Here is a 17,259-nt window from a genome sequence, read left to right as displayed (position 1 = left end):
TCCACCATCATCATCCTCCTCTCCCTCCTCCACCATCATCCTCCTCTCCCTCCTCCACCATCATCATCCTCCTCTCCTCCTCCACCATCATCATCCTCTTCTCCCTCCTCCACCATCCTCCTCCACCATCCTCCTCCACCATCCTCCTCCTCCACCATCCTCCTCCACCATCCTCCTCCTCCTCTCCCTCCTCCACCATCATCATCCTCCTCTCCCTCCTCCACCATCATCATCCTCTTCTCCCTCCTCCACCATCCTCCTCCACCATCCTCCTCCTCCACCATCCTCCTCCACCATCCTCCTCCTCCTCTCCCTCCTCCACCATCATCATCCTCCTCTCCCTCCTCCACCATCATCATCCTCTTCTCCCTCCTCCACCATCATCCTCCTCCTCTCCCTCCTCCACCATCATCATCCTCTTCTCCCTCCTCCACCATCCTCCTCCACCATCCTCCTCCACCATCCTCATCATCCATGTAATCCTCCCTCCTCGTCTCTCACGTTTTTCCTCTGTAGGTTTTTAATGGTAAATACAGTAGACTGGAGATGGCGTCACCTTCTGGCCGCAGCATGTGCATGTTCTATGCGGGGTGCCACCATATTGGAGGGGTCAGGTCGGTTTGCGGCTTCACATACTCAGTTCTGCAGTTTGGTACTGAAATCTTCCCTTAGCCGTGGTCTTGGTTCTCTAGACCAGTGATCGGGGCGGTTCTGACTCTCATCCCATCGTGCTTTGATCTGCTCAGTTTTATTGATGTAATAATGGAGGAGGTTTTTTTTTTTCTTTTTTGCTCCTTTCTGAGTTTTTTTTTTTTTTTTTTTTTTTCTTGCAGTTTGCTGGATTATGACACAGAAAACCTAAACTCTGATGAAATCTACAGCTCCCTCCGCGGAGTCACTGAAGCCATAGAGAAATTCAGCTTCCGCAGCCAAGAAGATCTCAATGAACCGGTTAAGAGGGATCCGAGGAAGGATGGCGATCTGGTGAGATTTGCAGAATGTAATGGGGGAAGTGCTGAGGCCCTTAGGTGGGAAAGTCCAGAATTATTAATCGTGGGCCGAGGAGACATAAAAACGGCTCAGACTGCACCAGAATTATCTAAATGGCGCATAATATATTTTGGTGCTGGGTGCGTTGGACATGATTCTCAATCACACCCACTCATGGTTGACATACATTTTTAACAGCTTTGCGCACATCTGTGATAACTTTAACTTGTGTCACCACTCCTCTCAGCCACACTGCCACCCTCTGTGTATTCTGTGAGCGGATCCAGAATACCACTGCATGCACGGAGCCATATCTGAAGTTGCAAACCAAGCCCCGGCAGCTGCATCATCTGTACGTTCTGCTGTTCCTTTGATTGACGCAATTGTCTTCTTTCCTCCCTGAGGTCTCCCGGGAAGCTGGAATGGCGTCTCCAGTCAATGACATCCGTGGTGGATCAGACATGGTGGAAGGAGGCCGGATGGCGCTTGATAACAAGACTTCATTACTGAACACTCAGCCGCCACGGGCGTTTACAGGGCCGCGTGGGCGAGACTACAGCCCCTACCCGTACACAGACTCAATCAACAATTACGACAAAACTGCCCTGAAGGAAGCCGTGTTTGATGACGACATGGACCAGCTACGCGATGGTTTGTTGCCTCTAGTTTTCCGGTGGTTTCCTCTTTTTCAATACTCTCCTCTTATTTACATGTTTTTCTATCTCGCTCTAGTCCCCATTGACCACTCGGACCTGGTTGCTGACCTCTTAAAGGAACTGTCCAACCACAATGAGCGGGTGGAGGAGAGGAAAGGAGCCCTGTGTGAGCTGCTGAAGATCACCCGAGAGGACAACCTGGGAGTGTGGGAAGAACATTTCAAAACCATCCTCCTCCTCCTCCTGGAGACGCTCGGAGACAAAGATGTAAGAACAGTCCCCTTGTGTTCTCAGGCACATTCATTATTACTAGGATTGTAGATTCGAAGCGGGAGAAACATGGATATCAAAGCTATAACGTTCTGCAACTTCTCATTGCTCGTCTGTTTAATTTGCTCTCAGTGAATGGAAAGTTTACAGACCTTAAAAGGATGGCATTTCACATTCTGGTCTTTAGTAAAATTCTGGTGACTGTAGCCTTCAGCTAGTTCTTTATTAGCATTCGGCCACTTTAAAGGAAAGCGGTCATCCTTTTCATCCACACTAAACCCAATACATTGGATTATAGTGCGGGTGAACAGAAGTCCAACGAGGTCCTGAGATATGTCCCCTAGAAGATCTTCTGCTAAATGCATTGAATCGCACACAGGGGGCGGTGCTCCGCCAGCTCAATTTACATATTCGTTGTCTGTGACTCCACCCACACTATAACCCAGTACTATTGTGCAGGACAACGAAGTGTCTGTCTGATCGTGGGGATAAGTGTTTGATCATGGAGGGTCTGACGGTTGGGATCCATATCCTGAGTATTGGGGGCTCGTTTTGCAGTAATCTGTTGTTTTTATCGGTACGATTTTATTGATTGGATGTTTGATGGCTTTTTACTTAATTTTTTCTGGTATATGATGTGATCAAACACTGTCAGCAAGTTCACCCACACTAAACCCAGTATATTGGGTTATAGTGTGGGCGAACAGGAGTCTGTCACTTACTTTTGTTTTAGGCAAGTTTGCGTCCTCTAAAGTGTCCGCCACCCATCCCGGTTTTGCGTGCAGCAGGCCGGTCCCCCTGCCGGCAATCTCACTTTGGATTCCGGAGGCAGGCCCCCGAATCCCGGTCCCCTTGTTGCATATTCATTTCTTGTTTCTCCACGTCCTAATGACATGGAGTTATCCGCCCCTCTGAGCGCTGCAATCTGGCTTCAGAGCGCATGCGCTGTTTTATTTTACACATCCCTCTGTCCTGATGACGTGAGAGCTGTGTGTCCCCAGAATCGCTCTGCGCTGCAAAACTGCGCATGCGCTCTGAAGCCAGATCGTAGCGCTCAGAGGGGAGGATAACTCCACGTCATTAGCACGTGGAGAAACAAGAAATAAATATGCAAAGGGGGGGGGGGGTGGATTCGGGCACCTGCCTCCGGAACCCAAAGTGAGATTGCCGGCGGGGGGGGGGGGGGGGGGGGGGGGGGGGGGGGGGGACCCACCTGAAACTGGGATGGATGGCGCACACTTTAGAGGATGCAAACTCGCCCTAAACAAAACTTTACTCAGTAAGTGAGCACGTTACAGACTCCTGTTCACCCACAATATAACCCAATGTACTGTACTGGGTGTAGTGTTGCTGACAGTTTTCCTTTAACGCTTATGCGATTTACCGTATGGGAATAATAAAGTTATATTCAGCGATATATGCAGCGATACTACATATGTTTATATTTATTATGGTTACATGTTTTTTAAATGGGAAAAGTGGGGTGATTTTAACTTTTAATATGGAAGGGTTAATGTGTGCTTTTTAAACATTTAATTAAAAACCTTTTTTTTGTGGAATAATTTTTTAGTGGAATCATTAGATTCCTCATACAGTTCCATAGAACTGCATTGATCTGTGTAATCTGTGCCCCATTGTAAGCGCCTGGTGCAGCCAGGTTCTCTCAATTACAGATCCATGGCCATGGGGCACCTTTCCATGTGGCTCCAGCCGTTGCTTGTGCTGCGAATGGATTGCTCCAGTGGGAGCTCAGACATTAAATTCCAATTCCACAGGTCAGATGTTTAGTAGGAAAACATTTTTTTACATGTGCTTCTAGCTATGCTGTTAACTTACTTGTGCGTGTGGAATTCAGTATATTGGATGAACTATTCAGACCGTTCGTCAAAGGATGAATAAACATTGTTCCAATATACTGAATTCCTTTATGAAACACAGGATCTCTCTCGCCATGTTTGTCTAAAGCATGGAGGAGACGTTAGTGTGTTCCAATTGGCCTTCATTGAAACTATACCTCTTACTATGAATAAATCAGGCACTACTGGTGTCAAAGGGGCAAAAGTCGCACAATTTTGCACAAATGAGGGCTTGGTCAAAAATGTGCCTTTTTTGTACACCTAAAAAGCAGACATAGAAGCTTAATAAATCACCGCCTCCACAATGTTTCCATTCACTGATGGCAAGCAGTATTTTTGACCTCTGCACCTGTGCAGGCTGAGTGTTATTGCAGGTGTTAACTATATGACTAGTCAGATGATTTCTGGTCAGTTATTGAGTGTTTTCTTCCCCTTAGCACGCGATTCGGGCGCTGGCATTAAGGGTTTTGCGGGAAATCCTGAGGAACCAACCAGCGAGGTTTAAGAATTACGCTGAGCTGACAATCATGAAGACGTTGGAGGCGCACAAGGATTCTCACAAGGAGGTAAAGTCATAGTCTCCTCAGCGTCCACAAGAGAGAAGCCTTCATAAGGCTAGAAGTATCAGATGCTACGGCAATGTTTCCCATCCACGGTGCCTCCAGCTGTTGCAAAACTACAACTTCCAGCATGCCCGGACAGCCAACAGCTGGAGGCTCCCTGAATGGGAAACACTGCACTACGGGATACTTTCTATCCTGTAACAACAGATGGAGACAAACTGGTTGGGAAGCTTGGGCTTAGGTTGTAACAGGTTTTTAGCGTCTAAATTTAAAAACATCAAGTTGTTACATTTGACTGGGCCACATGTGATCCAGAAACATCGAAACTTCCATTACTGTTATTCCCATCTTCCCTGGAGCTCCTGGACCCCTCGTTGTGCTCTGGCTTTTCCTTCTCCTCGGCTCGTCTCCTGTGTGGACGCCGTGTGCCGCCCGCTTTGGTTGCACATGGAGCGTTGCAGGTGAACAGTCAGAGGTTTGTTAGCAGATTTGCTGATAAGATTCCAGGAGACATTGTGTTCTGGCGTTCGCTCCTCTGACGTTTTGACTTCTTGCCAGAACTGTTCTTCCAGTAGAACTGACATTGTGCCATTCTGGGCGGTGGCTGCAGAGACCTGAGCGGAGAATAAGCAGCAGAGCTGGTGGGATGGAGCAGTAACGTTACGCTGACACCCCAGTTTATTCATGGTTTGTGCTTTATACAGTGTTTCACATAAGTTCTTCCCTATACATGTATCCCATAAGTGAGTCCGCCCCTCACGTTTTTGTAAATATTTTTATATTACGTGACAACACTGAAGAAATGGTCCTCTGCTACAATGTAACATAGTGAATGCACAGCCTGTGTATAATGTTGTGTCCCCTTAAAATTACACAACACAGCCATTAACCCCTTTCCGCAAAACACAGTTTATAAACAGCGCTGCGGCATGGCAGAGTTATGAAGTGAGCTCAGGAGCTGAGCTTGCATCATACCCGCACGGTCCTGCTATTAGCAGCCAGGACTAATGCCGGACATTGCTGTTCAGGCAGATGTCCGGCTTTATAAGTGGTACTCCGATGGAAAACTTTATTTTTTTTTATTTTTTAATGAACTGGTGCCAGAAAGTTAAGCAGATTTGTAAATTACTTCTACAAAAAAATATTTACCCTTCCTGTACTTTTTAGCAGCTGTATGCTACAGAGGAAATTCTGGTCTTTTTGAATTTTTTTTGTCTTGTCCACAGTGCTCTCTGCTGACACCTGATTTCCGTATCAGGAACTGTCCAGAGCAGGAGAAAATCCCCATAGCAAACCTATGCTGCTCTGGACAGTTCCTGACATGGACAGAGGTGTCAGCAGAGAGCACTGTGGACAAGACAAAAAAGAAATTCAAAAGAACAGAGTTTCCTGCTAAAAAGTACATGAAGGGTAAAGATTTTTTAATAGAAGTAATTTACAAATCACCTTTTAAGTAGAATAGAAAACAACTGCACTCACCAATCTTCGTTTATGTGCTTTTATTCAGAACGAGGGGTACAGTTTGCGGGTGGAGTGAGGAGTGAGCACTCCTGCACCCGCAAACTACCCCTCGTTCTGAAGAATAAAAGCACATAAATGAAGATTGGTGAGTGCAGTTGTTTTCTATTCTACTTAAAAGTTGATTTACCAATTGCAATGGACTATCACAATTTGCACCACCATATCGTGCGCTGCATATCCCCACATCTGTATAATGGACTCCTTACGTTGCTGAAATAACATAGGGAACAAGAAGTGTAAGTAGTGCCAGTTCACATCTACTGGAAGGTTGTAATTTACAAATTTGTTTAACTTTCTGGCACCAGTTGACTTATAAAGACCTAAATAAAAAAATATAAAGTTTTCCACCGGAGTACCCCTTTAACTCTTTAGATGCGGTGATCAAAGTTGATCACGGCGTCTAAAGTTAAAGCTTCCCGGCAGCTCAGTCGGGCTGATCGGGACCATCACAGTGAAAACGTGATGTCCCAATCAGCTAGGACGCATCTGGAGGGTGCCTTACCTGCCTCCTGCACGTCTCCGATCAGCGATTGATTGCTCCAAGCCTGAAATCCAGGCTAGAGCAATCGAATGCCGATAACACTGATTAATGCAATGGCATTGATCAGTGTATTGAATCAATGTACAATGTTATAGTCTCCTATGGGATAACAATGATCAATGTAAAAATCAGTGTGTGCAGTGTTATAGGCCCCTATGGGAGCTATAACACTGCAAAAAAAGTGAAAAAAATTGTTAATAAAGATGATTTAACCCCTTCCCTAATAAAAGTCTGAATCGCCCCCCTTTTCCCATTTAAAAAAAAAATTTGTGTAAATAAAAATAAACATATGTGGTATCGCCGCGTGCGCAAATGTCCGAACTATAAAAATATATCATTAATTAAACCGCACGGTCAATGGCGTACGCACAAAAAATTCCAAAGTAGCATATTTTTGGTAATTTTTTATATCATAAAAAAATTTATAAAAAGTGATTAAAAAAAGTCTGATCAAAATAAAAATGATAATGATAAAAACTTCACATCTCAGTGAAAAAAATGAGCCCTCATACCACTCCGTATGCGGAAAAATAAAAAAGTTATAGTGGTCAGAAGGTGACAATTTTAAACATACATTTTCGTTTATGTAGTTAGGCTGGGTTAACGTCACGTTTTTTCCCCATACGGGAGCGCATACAGCTGGGGGGAGCTAAAAACTTGCTTGCGCCAATATGCAATTCATTTCAATGAGCCGACCGGAGTCAACCACGGTTTTAAGTCCGGTAGAAAACTGCATCCGGGGAAAAATGAGCCGTCTGGTTCACTCCGGTCGGCTCATTGAAATGAATTACATACGGGCGCAAGCAAGTTTTTAGCTCCCCCCAGCCGTATGCGCTCCCGTATGGGGAAAAAACTTGATTTTTTCCAGAAGTACGACAAAATCCAACCTATATAAGTTGGGGATCATTTTAATCGTATGGACCTACAGAATAAAGAGAAGGTGTCATTTTTAACCGAAAAATCTACTGTGTAGAAACAGAAGCCCCCAAAATTAAAGGCACAATGATTTATTTTATTTTTTCCATTTTGCCGTAGATTTTTTAGTAAAATGACTGTCATTACAAAGTAGAATTGGTGGCGCAAAAAATAAGCATCATATGGATTTTTAGGTGCAAAATTGAAAGGGTTATGATTTTTAAAAGGTAAGGAGGAAAAAAATGAAAGTGGAAAAACGCTTGGTCCTTAAGGGGTTAATGTCTAAACCTTGGCAACAAAAGGCCACTATTATTTCCAGCACTTCCTTAAAGGGGTATTCCAGGATTATTTTATTTGACTATTCTACAGGGGTTGTAAAGTTATTGAAGTGCATGATATAGTGTCTGTACCTGTGCGTGACGGTTTTCTCACAATTCTTCTGTGATCTTTCCCCCAATGTTTATTATTAACAGGATACAAAATGAGGTTGCAATGTGGGTCGTGACGTTATATCACTTGTCAGCTGATGGCAGGAAGCCTTTCAATGGGTGGGGTGATCGTTGGGTGGGAAGGAGATCATTCTGCAGTGAATTGTAGTTTTGCAACAGCTGGAGGCACCCTGTTTAGAAAACACTGGTCTATAGTTCACAGCAAAGCTTTAAAGGCAGGACACTGTTTGGGGTGGCTGATGTGCTGGAGGGAGAACAGTGACCTCACACTTACAAACAAGGTATCATGGGACTTGTAGTTAGACAGGGATTTCCAAGAGGAAATAGCCATTTCACAAAAAGCTAGCCACAGCGTTATAATAATCTCACAACATAGCCATTTAGCCCCAAAACAAGCGCAGATCCTTCCTAATCATGTCCATTACTGTCTGGCAGGGAGGTACTAAAATCACCTTATGGTGGAGAACCCTTTTAAGCCTCTTGGGCAATGAGTTCACCTAAACTTCTCAGGTTCCCCTGGAGATCTCTGCCTCTTCTTCATGACCACATCACAGAGCTGGTAGATGATAGAGACCTTGTGCTCCCCCACTTTACCTTTTGAGGATGCCCCACAGATGATCAATAAGGTCTGGAGACATGCTCGGCCAGGCAATCGCCTTTTACCCTCAGCTTCTCTACAAGGCAGTGGTGGTCTTGATAGTGTTCAGGGGTCTTTATCATGTGTGAATACTGCCCTGCTGCCCATCTCTGAAGGGGAGGGATCATGCTCTGCTTCAGTATGTCACAGTACATGTTGGCATCCATGGTTCCCTCAATGAACTGTAGCCCTCCAGTGCCAGCAGCGCTCATGCAGGCCCAGACAATGACACTCCACCACCATGCTTGACTGTAGACCCCATCTGAACCCAATTCGTTTATCTTAGTCTCATTGGATCACAGGACATGGTTCCAGTAATCCATGTCCTTCGCCTGCCTGTCTTCAGCAACCTGTTTGTCGGCTTTCTTGTGCTTCATCTTTAGAAGAGGCTTCTTTCTGGGACAACAGCCATGCAGACCAATGTGATGCAGTGTGAGATCTGAGCATTGACATTCAACCATTCAACCATCTCTAGCAATGCTGGCAGTACTTATACGTCTATTTCCCAAAGACGTCCTCTGGATATAATGCTGAGCACCTGCACTCAACTTCTTTGGCCGACAGTGGCAAGGCCTGTTTTAAGTCGAACCTAACCTGTGAAACCGACCTGCTGGGCTGCAGCTCAAGTTTTAGAGTCTGGGCAATCTTCTTATAGCCTAGGCCATCTTAATGTAGAGCAGCAATTCTTTGCTATACAGTGCCATGTTAAGCTTACAGTGATCAGTTTTAGAGAGTGAGAGAGTGATAACACCCCATTTAAGACATTTATTCCCTATTTACTCCTGAGACCTTGTAACAATATCGATTTACATGACGCCTGGGAGTGAATATGGCGAATTGGGCCCAATTTGGACATTTCCACTTAGGGGTGTCCTCAGTTTTGTTGCCAAGGTTTAGACATTAATGGCAGTGTGTGGAGTTATTTTGAGGGGACACAACATTAAACACACTTATATATTATATAAGAAACTAAAATGAAGAGATAGATATAGAGCTAGCTGTATATATATATATATATATTTATATATATATATATATTTATATTTAATGGTGGACTAACTTATGGGAAATACTGTATGTACAAAAGTCGTCCAAGAGGCAATGAAATTGACAATACAACAAGAGTAATTTATTGTTTATATGCCGCGTGTTTTGGGACAGTGTGTGTTTGTGCACACATTGTTTTTATATGGTGTTTGGGTGTATTTCATGCGGCAGACGTATCTGACGTAAAAAAATTTTATTACTTTTTTCTTCTACATTTGAGAGTTTATAAAACAGATTTTACTCTGTTTGACCATGAAACAGCAGCTGTAAAACTCGTCTGAGATCTGCGCCGTGCACAGGTGAGCTGTGTGTGCGCCATGCGGGTTAATATTTACAGGTACATTCCTGTATGCATTTGGCGTGACTAATGAGCCGGAGCTGCTCCAGAATGCATATACCACTGCACAGTGCTAGATAATTATCAGTCAGGACCATCCTGGGGCACTGTGGCCACCACTTTGTTGTCTCTTACGTTACCCCCATACATAGGATAAATATTGGGGAGTTTATGGAACAATCTGTGTGTGGCACCCTCTAGTTGTACGCCTGTTTCAGGGGGTGGAATCTATCTGCCAATCCTTCCTTCTGCCAGGTGTCCCCCTCTGGCAGCAGCTGGTCTCCTCCTCCCTTCTAGCAGTTGCTGGTCTCCTCCTCCCTCCTTCTGGCAACGGCTTGTCTCCTCCTCCCTTCTTCTAGCAGTGGCTGGTCTCCTTCTCCCTCCTCCTGGCAGTGGCTGGTCTCCCCCTCCCTCCTGGCAGCGGCTGGTCTCCCCCTCCCTCCTGGCAGCGGCTGGTCTCCCCCTCCCTCCTGGCAGCGGCTGGTCTCCCCCTCCCTCCTGGCAGCGGCTGGTCTCCCCCTCCCTCCTGGCAGCGGCTGGTCTCCCCCTCCCTCCTGGCAGCGGCTGGTCTCCCCCTCCCTCCTGGCAGCGGCTGGTCTCCCCCTCCCTCCTGGCAGTGGCTGGTCTCCCCCTCCCTCCTGGCAGTGGCTGGTCTCCCCCTCCCTCCTGGCAGTGGCTGGTCTCCCCCTCCCTCCTGGCAGCGGCTGGTCTCCCCCTCCCTCCTGGCAGCGGCTGGTCTCCCCCTCCCTCCTGGAAGCAGCTGGTCTCCCCCTCCCTCCTGGCAGCGGCTGGTCTCCCCCTCCCTCCGGGCAGCGGCTGGTGTGTGGTGTATCTCAGGATTGTGATATCTGTTGTGTCTTTTAGGTTGTCAGAGCAGCAGAGGAAGCGGCCTCCACCCTGGCGAGCTCCATACACCCAGAGCAATGTATTAAAGTCCTGTGTCCCATCATCCAGACGGCAGACTACCCCATCAACCTCGCCGCCATTAAAATGCAGACAAAGGTCATCGAGCGCATCTCAAAGGAGTCTCTGCATCAGATCCTGCAGGACATCATCCCCGGCTTATTACAGGTACGGCCCACATCCCTCCTCAACTGTTATATGTGCAGCTTCTCTCATTTGTCACTCGTTCCTGTTATGATGGGTGTTATTCTGCTTTATTCTCTCTACAGGGCTACGACAATACAGAAAGCAGCGTCCGTAAAGCGAGCGTCTTCTGTCTTGTAGCCATTTACTCTGTGATCGGAGAAGAACTGAAACCTTACCTTGCACAGCTCACTGGCAGTAAGGTAAAACGGGTGATCGTGTCCATTGGGGTGTGAGGGGGAGGAGGTTACAGGTTCCTTACACCAGTCTTGTGTATACATTGTGCAGTGCGCCCCTGGCGTTGACAGTGCTTTCTTTCCCCCTACCCCATGTATGTCTCCTTCCTTGTACAGCCATGACCTCTGACTGTTTCTTGATGTCAGTTCCAGACTGAGCTGGATTGGGGAGAATCTGGTTGAGGTGCAGACTCTCCCTTTTTCTTCTGCGGTGACGTCTTCTGTTACACAACAGTAAAGTCACCTGATACAGAGAACCCACTGGGGGCCATACTGTTTGCTCTTCCAGCGTTCAGAGACTATTGAATGGGGATGATGCTGGTTCTGGACCCCCTGCAAAAAATGTATCCCCTATCTAAAAGATGGGACTTAAGTATCTGATCGCAGGGGGGCTGCAATCTCCAGGACAGGGCCCCTCCGATCTCCAGGACAGGGCCCCTCCGATCTCCAGGACAGGGCCCTACCTCCCCCTATGCATAGAGCAATAGGTCGGTATGCACTCCATACATTATCTATGGGAGCGCTGGGGATACCAGAGTACAACCCTCCAGTGTCCCTTGTGTGTCATCTGACGCTTCATGCAGCAGGGAGACCAAGGAAGAGCCTTGGTCCCAGAGGTTGAACCCCCTACAGTCAGACACTAATCCCCTTCCCTGTGGATAGGGGGTACATTTTTCTATGACTTGATAACACCTTTAAGTAAAACTCTGATTACTTGGGGTTGGCGTCCAAGCTGGATATCAGCTGTAAAAACTTAGAAAACGTTGAACTCTTAACAGATTTATCCGTGAGAAAATCAGATCAGACCCATAACCTTAGTTTTGACCCCAAACAACAAGAATAATGAATAGTTAGGCAACATTAAAACTACGGATTCTCTGCCAATTACATTTCACCAGCTGCAGACACTGCTGAAATTCTTCAGCGCTAGGACCGCACAGACCTGTGCTGTCACCATTGACTGCAATGCATTGAGAGTGGTGCAACTGAATCTCATTGAAAACAATGGTAGGGTACTGCATCAAAATTTCCAATTTGGAACTCTGCTCAGGTTCCCAACCAGTGTGCCTCCAGCTGTTGCAAAACTACAACTCCCAGCATGGTAGTTGTTTTGCAACAGCTGGAGGTACGCAGAACTAGGGGGTCTGAAAAAAGCTGGGATCCCTGGCTTGGATTTGACCATAGTCTGCTAGTTGTGTATTACTGATTTGTATCGTTAGGATTTGGTGACATGGTTACTAGAATGACCTCATGTTGGTTCATAGATTAATGTGACCTCAGCCCCAACCCGGGATCCACCGCACAGTCTAGGAATCTGGGTCCTGCCTTGTCTTCCTTGCGTTTCGCTCAGTCGTTACCCTCACACCCCTCGTAGTCTGTCCCATACTTTTAGATAGATGTCTCTGCAGGTGTCTGGTTTTGTAAAATTTTCTTTTTCTTCCTTTTTTTTTCTTTTTATCTCCAACAGATGAAACTTTTGAACTTGTACATTAAAAGGGCGCAGACTACGAACAGCAACAGCAGCTCGTCCTCCGATGTCTCCACACACAGTTAGGGGCATCGTTCTGTCCTTGGGGCGGCTTCTAGAAAGCGGCGGCAGAGAGTGTTCGCCAGCACCTCCAATACGCAGGACGCGCCCAGTGACGGCAGCGGCGGCAGCAGCGATTAACACTAATAGAACTGACAACTTCTGTCGAAGGAGTTTTATTAGTCCAGAGAATGGCGTCTCTCGTTCATTTGATGAAATTTCCCAAAACAAAAGTAAACAAACAAAAAATACGCCCCTTTCCAGAGCGGAGAATGAAGACGCCATCAGCCCCGCCTCTCGAGTCGTTGCAATCAGTATTTTATTTAACTAAAATGTATGTGAATTATTTTTTCTTTTCTTTTTTTTCTGAACTGAATGTAGAGATTTCTGACCCAGTGATGATCCCCCATGAGGAACGAGCGTTCAGCGTCTGGCGTTGCAGGCGCCATTGGTTTTTCAGTCTTGGCTTTTTCTCTTTTCTGTTTTTGTTTCTTTTTTTGCTGTTTTATTCTGTAAATATTCAGCGAGCTCATTTTACTGCTGCCGGTGATGTCTCCCCCCAGAGGGAGCTGGTTACACAGTGTTCGGCTCAAACACATTAAAACGATTTCACATTCAGCCAGTGGACAAGACCTTATTTATATGTCTCCATTCTTCCCATAGTCCTCCAGCTTGTGACGTTTTTTCCAGCCTAAGGTGCCATGTTTTCTGCACAGGTAGAGTTTGGACAGAGGGTTCAGCAGTGGAAGCGCCATTTTATGATTTCAGAAAATACGTCTGTGTCCGACGTCAGAGCTTCAAAGTTTTTAACCATGTTTTCTTTTAACCTGATCTCATTGGTGACGAGACTCCCGGTGTCAGGACGTTTTTACGTTGTCAACCTTTTGCTGTGAGTTAAGCTCTGGCTCCTTCCTGTCGAAGGTTTAATCGTTGTTGTTTTAGTCTTAGTCAGAGTTTTTCTCCTGTATTGGACTCTATGGGCAGAGATGCTTTTCTGCAGGATCTTGATGAAGTGCTCAGATGAGGCATAAGATGGTTTCAGACATTCACATCACATATTCATTGTTTCCTTCATGGTCCCAATGAAAGCTGATGATGATGATGCCGCCACATAGTTCATTCTAATCTGTTACCTGGTCACCATTTACACAGCCCAGACTGAACGTCTGGTTGACCTCAGCTCCTCTTGTGCCACCATCTTGTGTATCCATCACTTGAGGATTGTTAAGTCTTTACTTTGTTTTCTTGATTTATTTATAAGATATTTAATCCCCGTGTATATAAAAAATGCTCCACATTGTCCTTGTGAGACTGAGAGGTGCCTGCCCTGTATGTATGATGCTTCAGTGGAAGGTGCAGAATGTCTGTTCGGAACATGATCTTACTCTACCGCTCTTCAGTGCTTTGGGCACGTTGTATATGTATCTTTATAGCCTATTGTTATGCCCGACACCCCCCTCCGCAACACAGATGGAGCGCATCTTGGTGTTTAATCAGTCTTGGATTGCTGTGCTTGATCCTTATTGACTGTTAGGTGTAACTGTGGCGGCCACGTGCCTCCACTGGCCGCGCTCCTGCGTACATGTCAGAAGTGGCTGTTGGTCTTATGAATTAATACTGTAAGGATTTTTTTATTTTCTTTTGTGGCCTCTTATTTTATCCAGCTGAATGCAGCATCACAAAAAAATAAAAGTAACAGAACGAGCTCATCAGTCGCTCAGACCACGAGTTGCCCATGTGACCTTAGAGGCCGGAGTCACAATGCTTTATAACTAATGGAAAATAATCCACTCCAAGCAGAAAGATAAGAAAAGCTTTAAAACCAAACTCCACCTTGCAGTCCTATAGTTTCTTAGTAATGCGGAGTAGTAGTGGCATGTGTCCCCGCCCACGGTCAGGTGCTCTGAGTGTCGCTACTAATAACCTGTTCCTAGCTCCATTGCCTATTCTCACTTGTCCCCCCTTTCCCCCTAACAGCGTCATCGCACCCTATGTATTTTGTACAGAGCCCCTAGGAATTGGAGACACGGTCCAGTCTCTGGCGGGGTCACCATTGCATCGGTGGGGGAGGCTCCAGCACCACATTTTACAGAGCAGAGTTGAGGAGTACATGGGGTTAATGTGCATGGATTATATCTCTGTATTTATATCTGGATTGTTCACTTTCCCCGTGTATCATGACAATTGTACAGATGTTTTGTTTTTTTTTTCCCTTTTGTTTTTTTTTTTTTGTTGCATTAACCTGTATGTGATTAGAATTTGCTATAAAAGAAAACAAGAAGAAAAGAAAAAAAAATCCTGAGTTTGCTTTAGAATAAATTCAATTTATGTTTATGTGTGAAGTTCTTTATTGGTCGGACATCATGACTATATGTGAAGAATAAGAACCTTGTCAGAACAGAAACATAATTGTCATGCCCAAGAATTCTCTGATCTGTCACTGAGACATTTGTGATATTACGGGGAATCAGTACCATTGGTATTGTGTGGAGGTGAGAAAATCCACAGATTGTAACCACAGCACTCCATCTATTTAATCTTCACATTTTATTGCACCAAACAAGAACTTTTGCTTGCTGCATAAAATATATGGCATTAGCATGCTGTGGCTACAATCTTTCATCTTGAAAAAGAATTTTCACTTTCCAATTCCTTGGAAAAGTTGTAGCAGTTCAGCACTATAGTAACTATCAGTAACTATAAAGTAGAACTTTTTTTTTTTTGCAAGAGGAAAGAAACTATTTACCGAATGGTAATATTTGGATTCGCCAAATGTTGCTGTAGAGTCACTCACGTCTAGTCTTGACCTTTTCTCAGTGCTCAGGCCATGCACTTTACCAAGAGGTTTCTGGCCTATTTGCATTTTATGGAGCATATGAAGACAAAGTGGACAAACAAGTGCAATTGTCAAGCTATTGTGCACTTTATCAAAGTGGCTGTAAAAGTATTGAATCCCTGTCCCCATGACTTGGCATACACCTGCTGCTAGCATCTGTGAAAACTTACCCTTGTGTACCTCTGTGTAGCCTCAAAGGTCAAATATTATGTAGATCCATAGTATTCTACGTGCATGAGCCCTAAGGCAAAGACTCCAAAATCAACCGACCAATTTTTATAATTCTTTTGTTTCCATCAAATTGTGTTGGAAAAATTTCACCCAGGCCCGGCCTCTATCTATTTAATACTTATTGGGGAGAATTTATCATTGTCAGTGTAAACCTGCCTGACCGTACGCCATGTGTCCTTCCCCCACATCAGGGAGGTTCCTGTCCTTCATAATAGTAAAGTAGATTTGAAGTAGACAATTTTGTGTTGTCTGGTGTGAAGTTGCACAAAAGTTTGTGACCATTTTTAAAAAGTTGCAGCTGATATGTATTTGACCACTGCAAAAAGCTTTGCCAAGTTACACACCATATTTCTTACTTTTAACCATAAAAAAAAAACTTGTAAAACATTCTAAATCCCCCTCTTAACCCCTTAAGGACGCAGGACGTAAACGTACGTCCTGGTGAGGTGGTACTTAACGCACCAGGATGTACATTTACGTCCTGTGCATAACCGTGGGCATCGAAGCGATTCCCGTGTCATGCGCGGCTGATCCCGGCTGCTGATCGCAGCCAGGGATCTGCCGGCAATGGCCGACGCCCGCGATCTCGCGGGCGTCCGCCATTAACCCCTCAGATGCCGGGATCAATACAGATCCCGGCATCTGCGGCAGTACGCGATTTCAATGAATGATCGGATCGCTCGCAGCGCTGCTGCGGGGATCCGATCATTCAGAACGCCGCACTGAGGTCCCCTCACCTTCCGGCGTCTCCTGCTCTGGTCTGGTCGAGCAGACCAGAGCAGAAGATGACCGATAACACTGATCTGTAAAAAATACATTTAATAGACATATTTGGTATCGACGCGTGCTTAAATGTCCGAACTATTAAAATAAAATGTTAATGATCTGGTACGGTGAACGGCGTGAACGTTTAAAAAAAAATAAAAAAGTCCAAAATTGCTACTTTCTTAATACATTTTATTAAAAAAAATGTATAAAAAATGTATTAAAAGTTTTTTATATGCAAATGTGGTATCAAAAAAAAGTAAAGATCAATGCGCAAAAATTGAGCCCTCATACCGCCGCTTATACGGAAAAATAAAAAAGTTAGAGGTCATCAAAATAAAGGGATTAAACGTACTAATTTGGTTAAAAAGTTAGATTTTTTTTTTAAGCACAACAATAATAGAAAAGTATATAATAATGGGTATCATTTTAATCGTATTGACCCTCAAAATAAAGAACACACGTCATTTTTACCGTAAATTGTACGACGTGAAAACAAAACCATCCAAAATTAGCAAAATGGCGTTTTTCTTTTTAATTTCCCCACAAAAAGTGCTTTTTGGTTGCGCCATACATTTTATGATATGAGTTATGTCATTACAAAGGACAACTGGTCGCGCAAAAAACAAGCCCTCATACTAGTCTGTGGATGAAAATATAAAAGAGTTATGATTTTTAGAAGGCGAGGAGGAAAAAAGGAAAACGTAAAAATTAAATTGTCTGAGTCCTTAAGGGGTTAAGGAGTACTAAGTGAAATATAACTTATCCCCTATCCAAAGGATAAGGGTATAAGTT

General features: G+C 44.9%; 1 protein-coding gene across 1 annotated transcript in view; it reads left to right on the top strand.

Annotated features, from left to right (window-relative positions):
* CLASP1 (cytoplasmic linker associated protein 1) overlaps positions 1-14,966 on the top strand; it is a gene marked incomplete in the record, with an annotated part of 180,394 nt that extends 165,428 nt beyond the window's left edge. Inside the window, 7 exon segments of the mRNA XM_056534144.1 lie at positions 834-984; positions 1,395-1,641; positions 1,723-1,913; positions 4,210-4,338; positions 10,647-10,853; positions 10,955-11,071; positions 12,573-14,966. Coding sequence (XP_056390119.1) covers positions 834-984; positions 1,395-1,641; positions 1,723-1,913; positions 4,210-4,338; positions 10,647-10,853; positions 10,955-11,071; positions 12,573-12,659 — 1,129 coding nt within the window.
* Positions 14,967-17,259: the final 2,293 nt, after the last annotated feature.

The sequence above is a fragment of the Hyla sarda genome, chromosome 8 (assembly GCF_029499605.1).
Source record: "Hyla sarda isolate aHylSar1 chromosome 8, aHylSar1.hap1, whole genome shotgun sequence".
Classification (NCBI taxonomy): Eukaryota; Metazoa; Chordata; class Amphibia; order Anura; family Hylidae; genus Hyla; species Hyla sarda.
The sequence above is the reverse complement of the archived record's forward strand: the minus strand, read 5'-3'. Positions and strand labels throughout refer to the sequence as shown.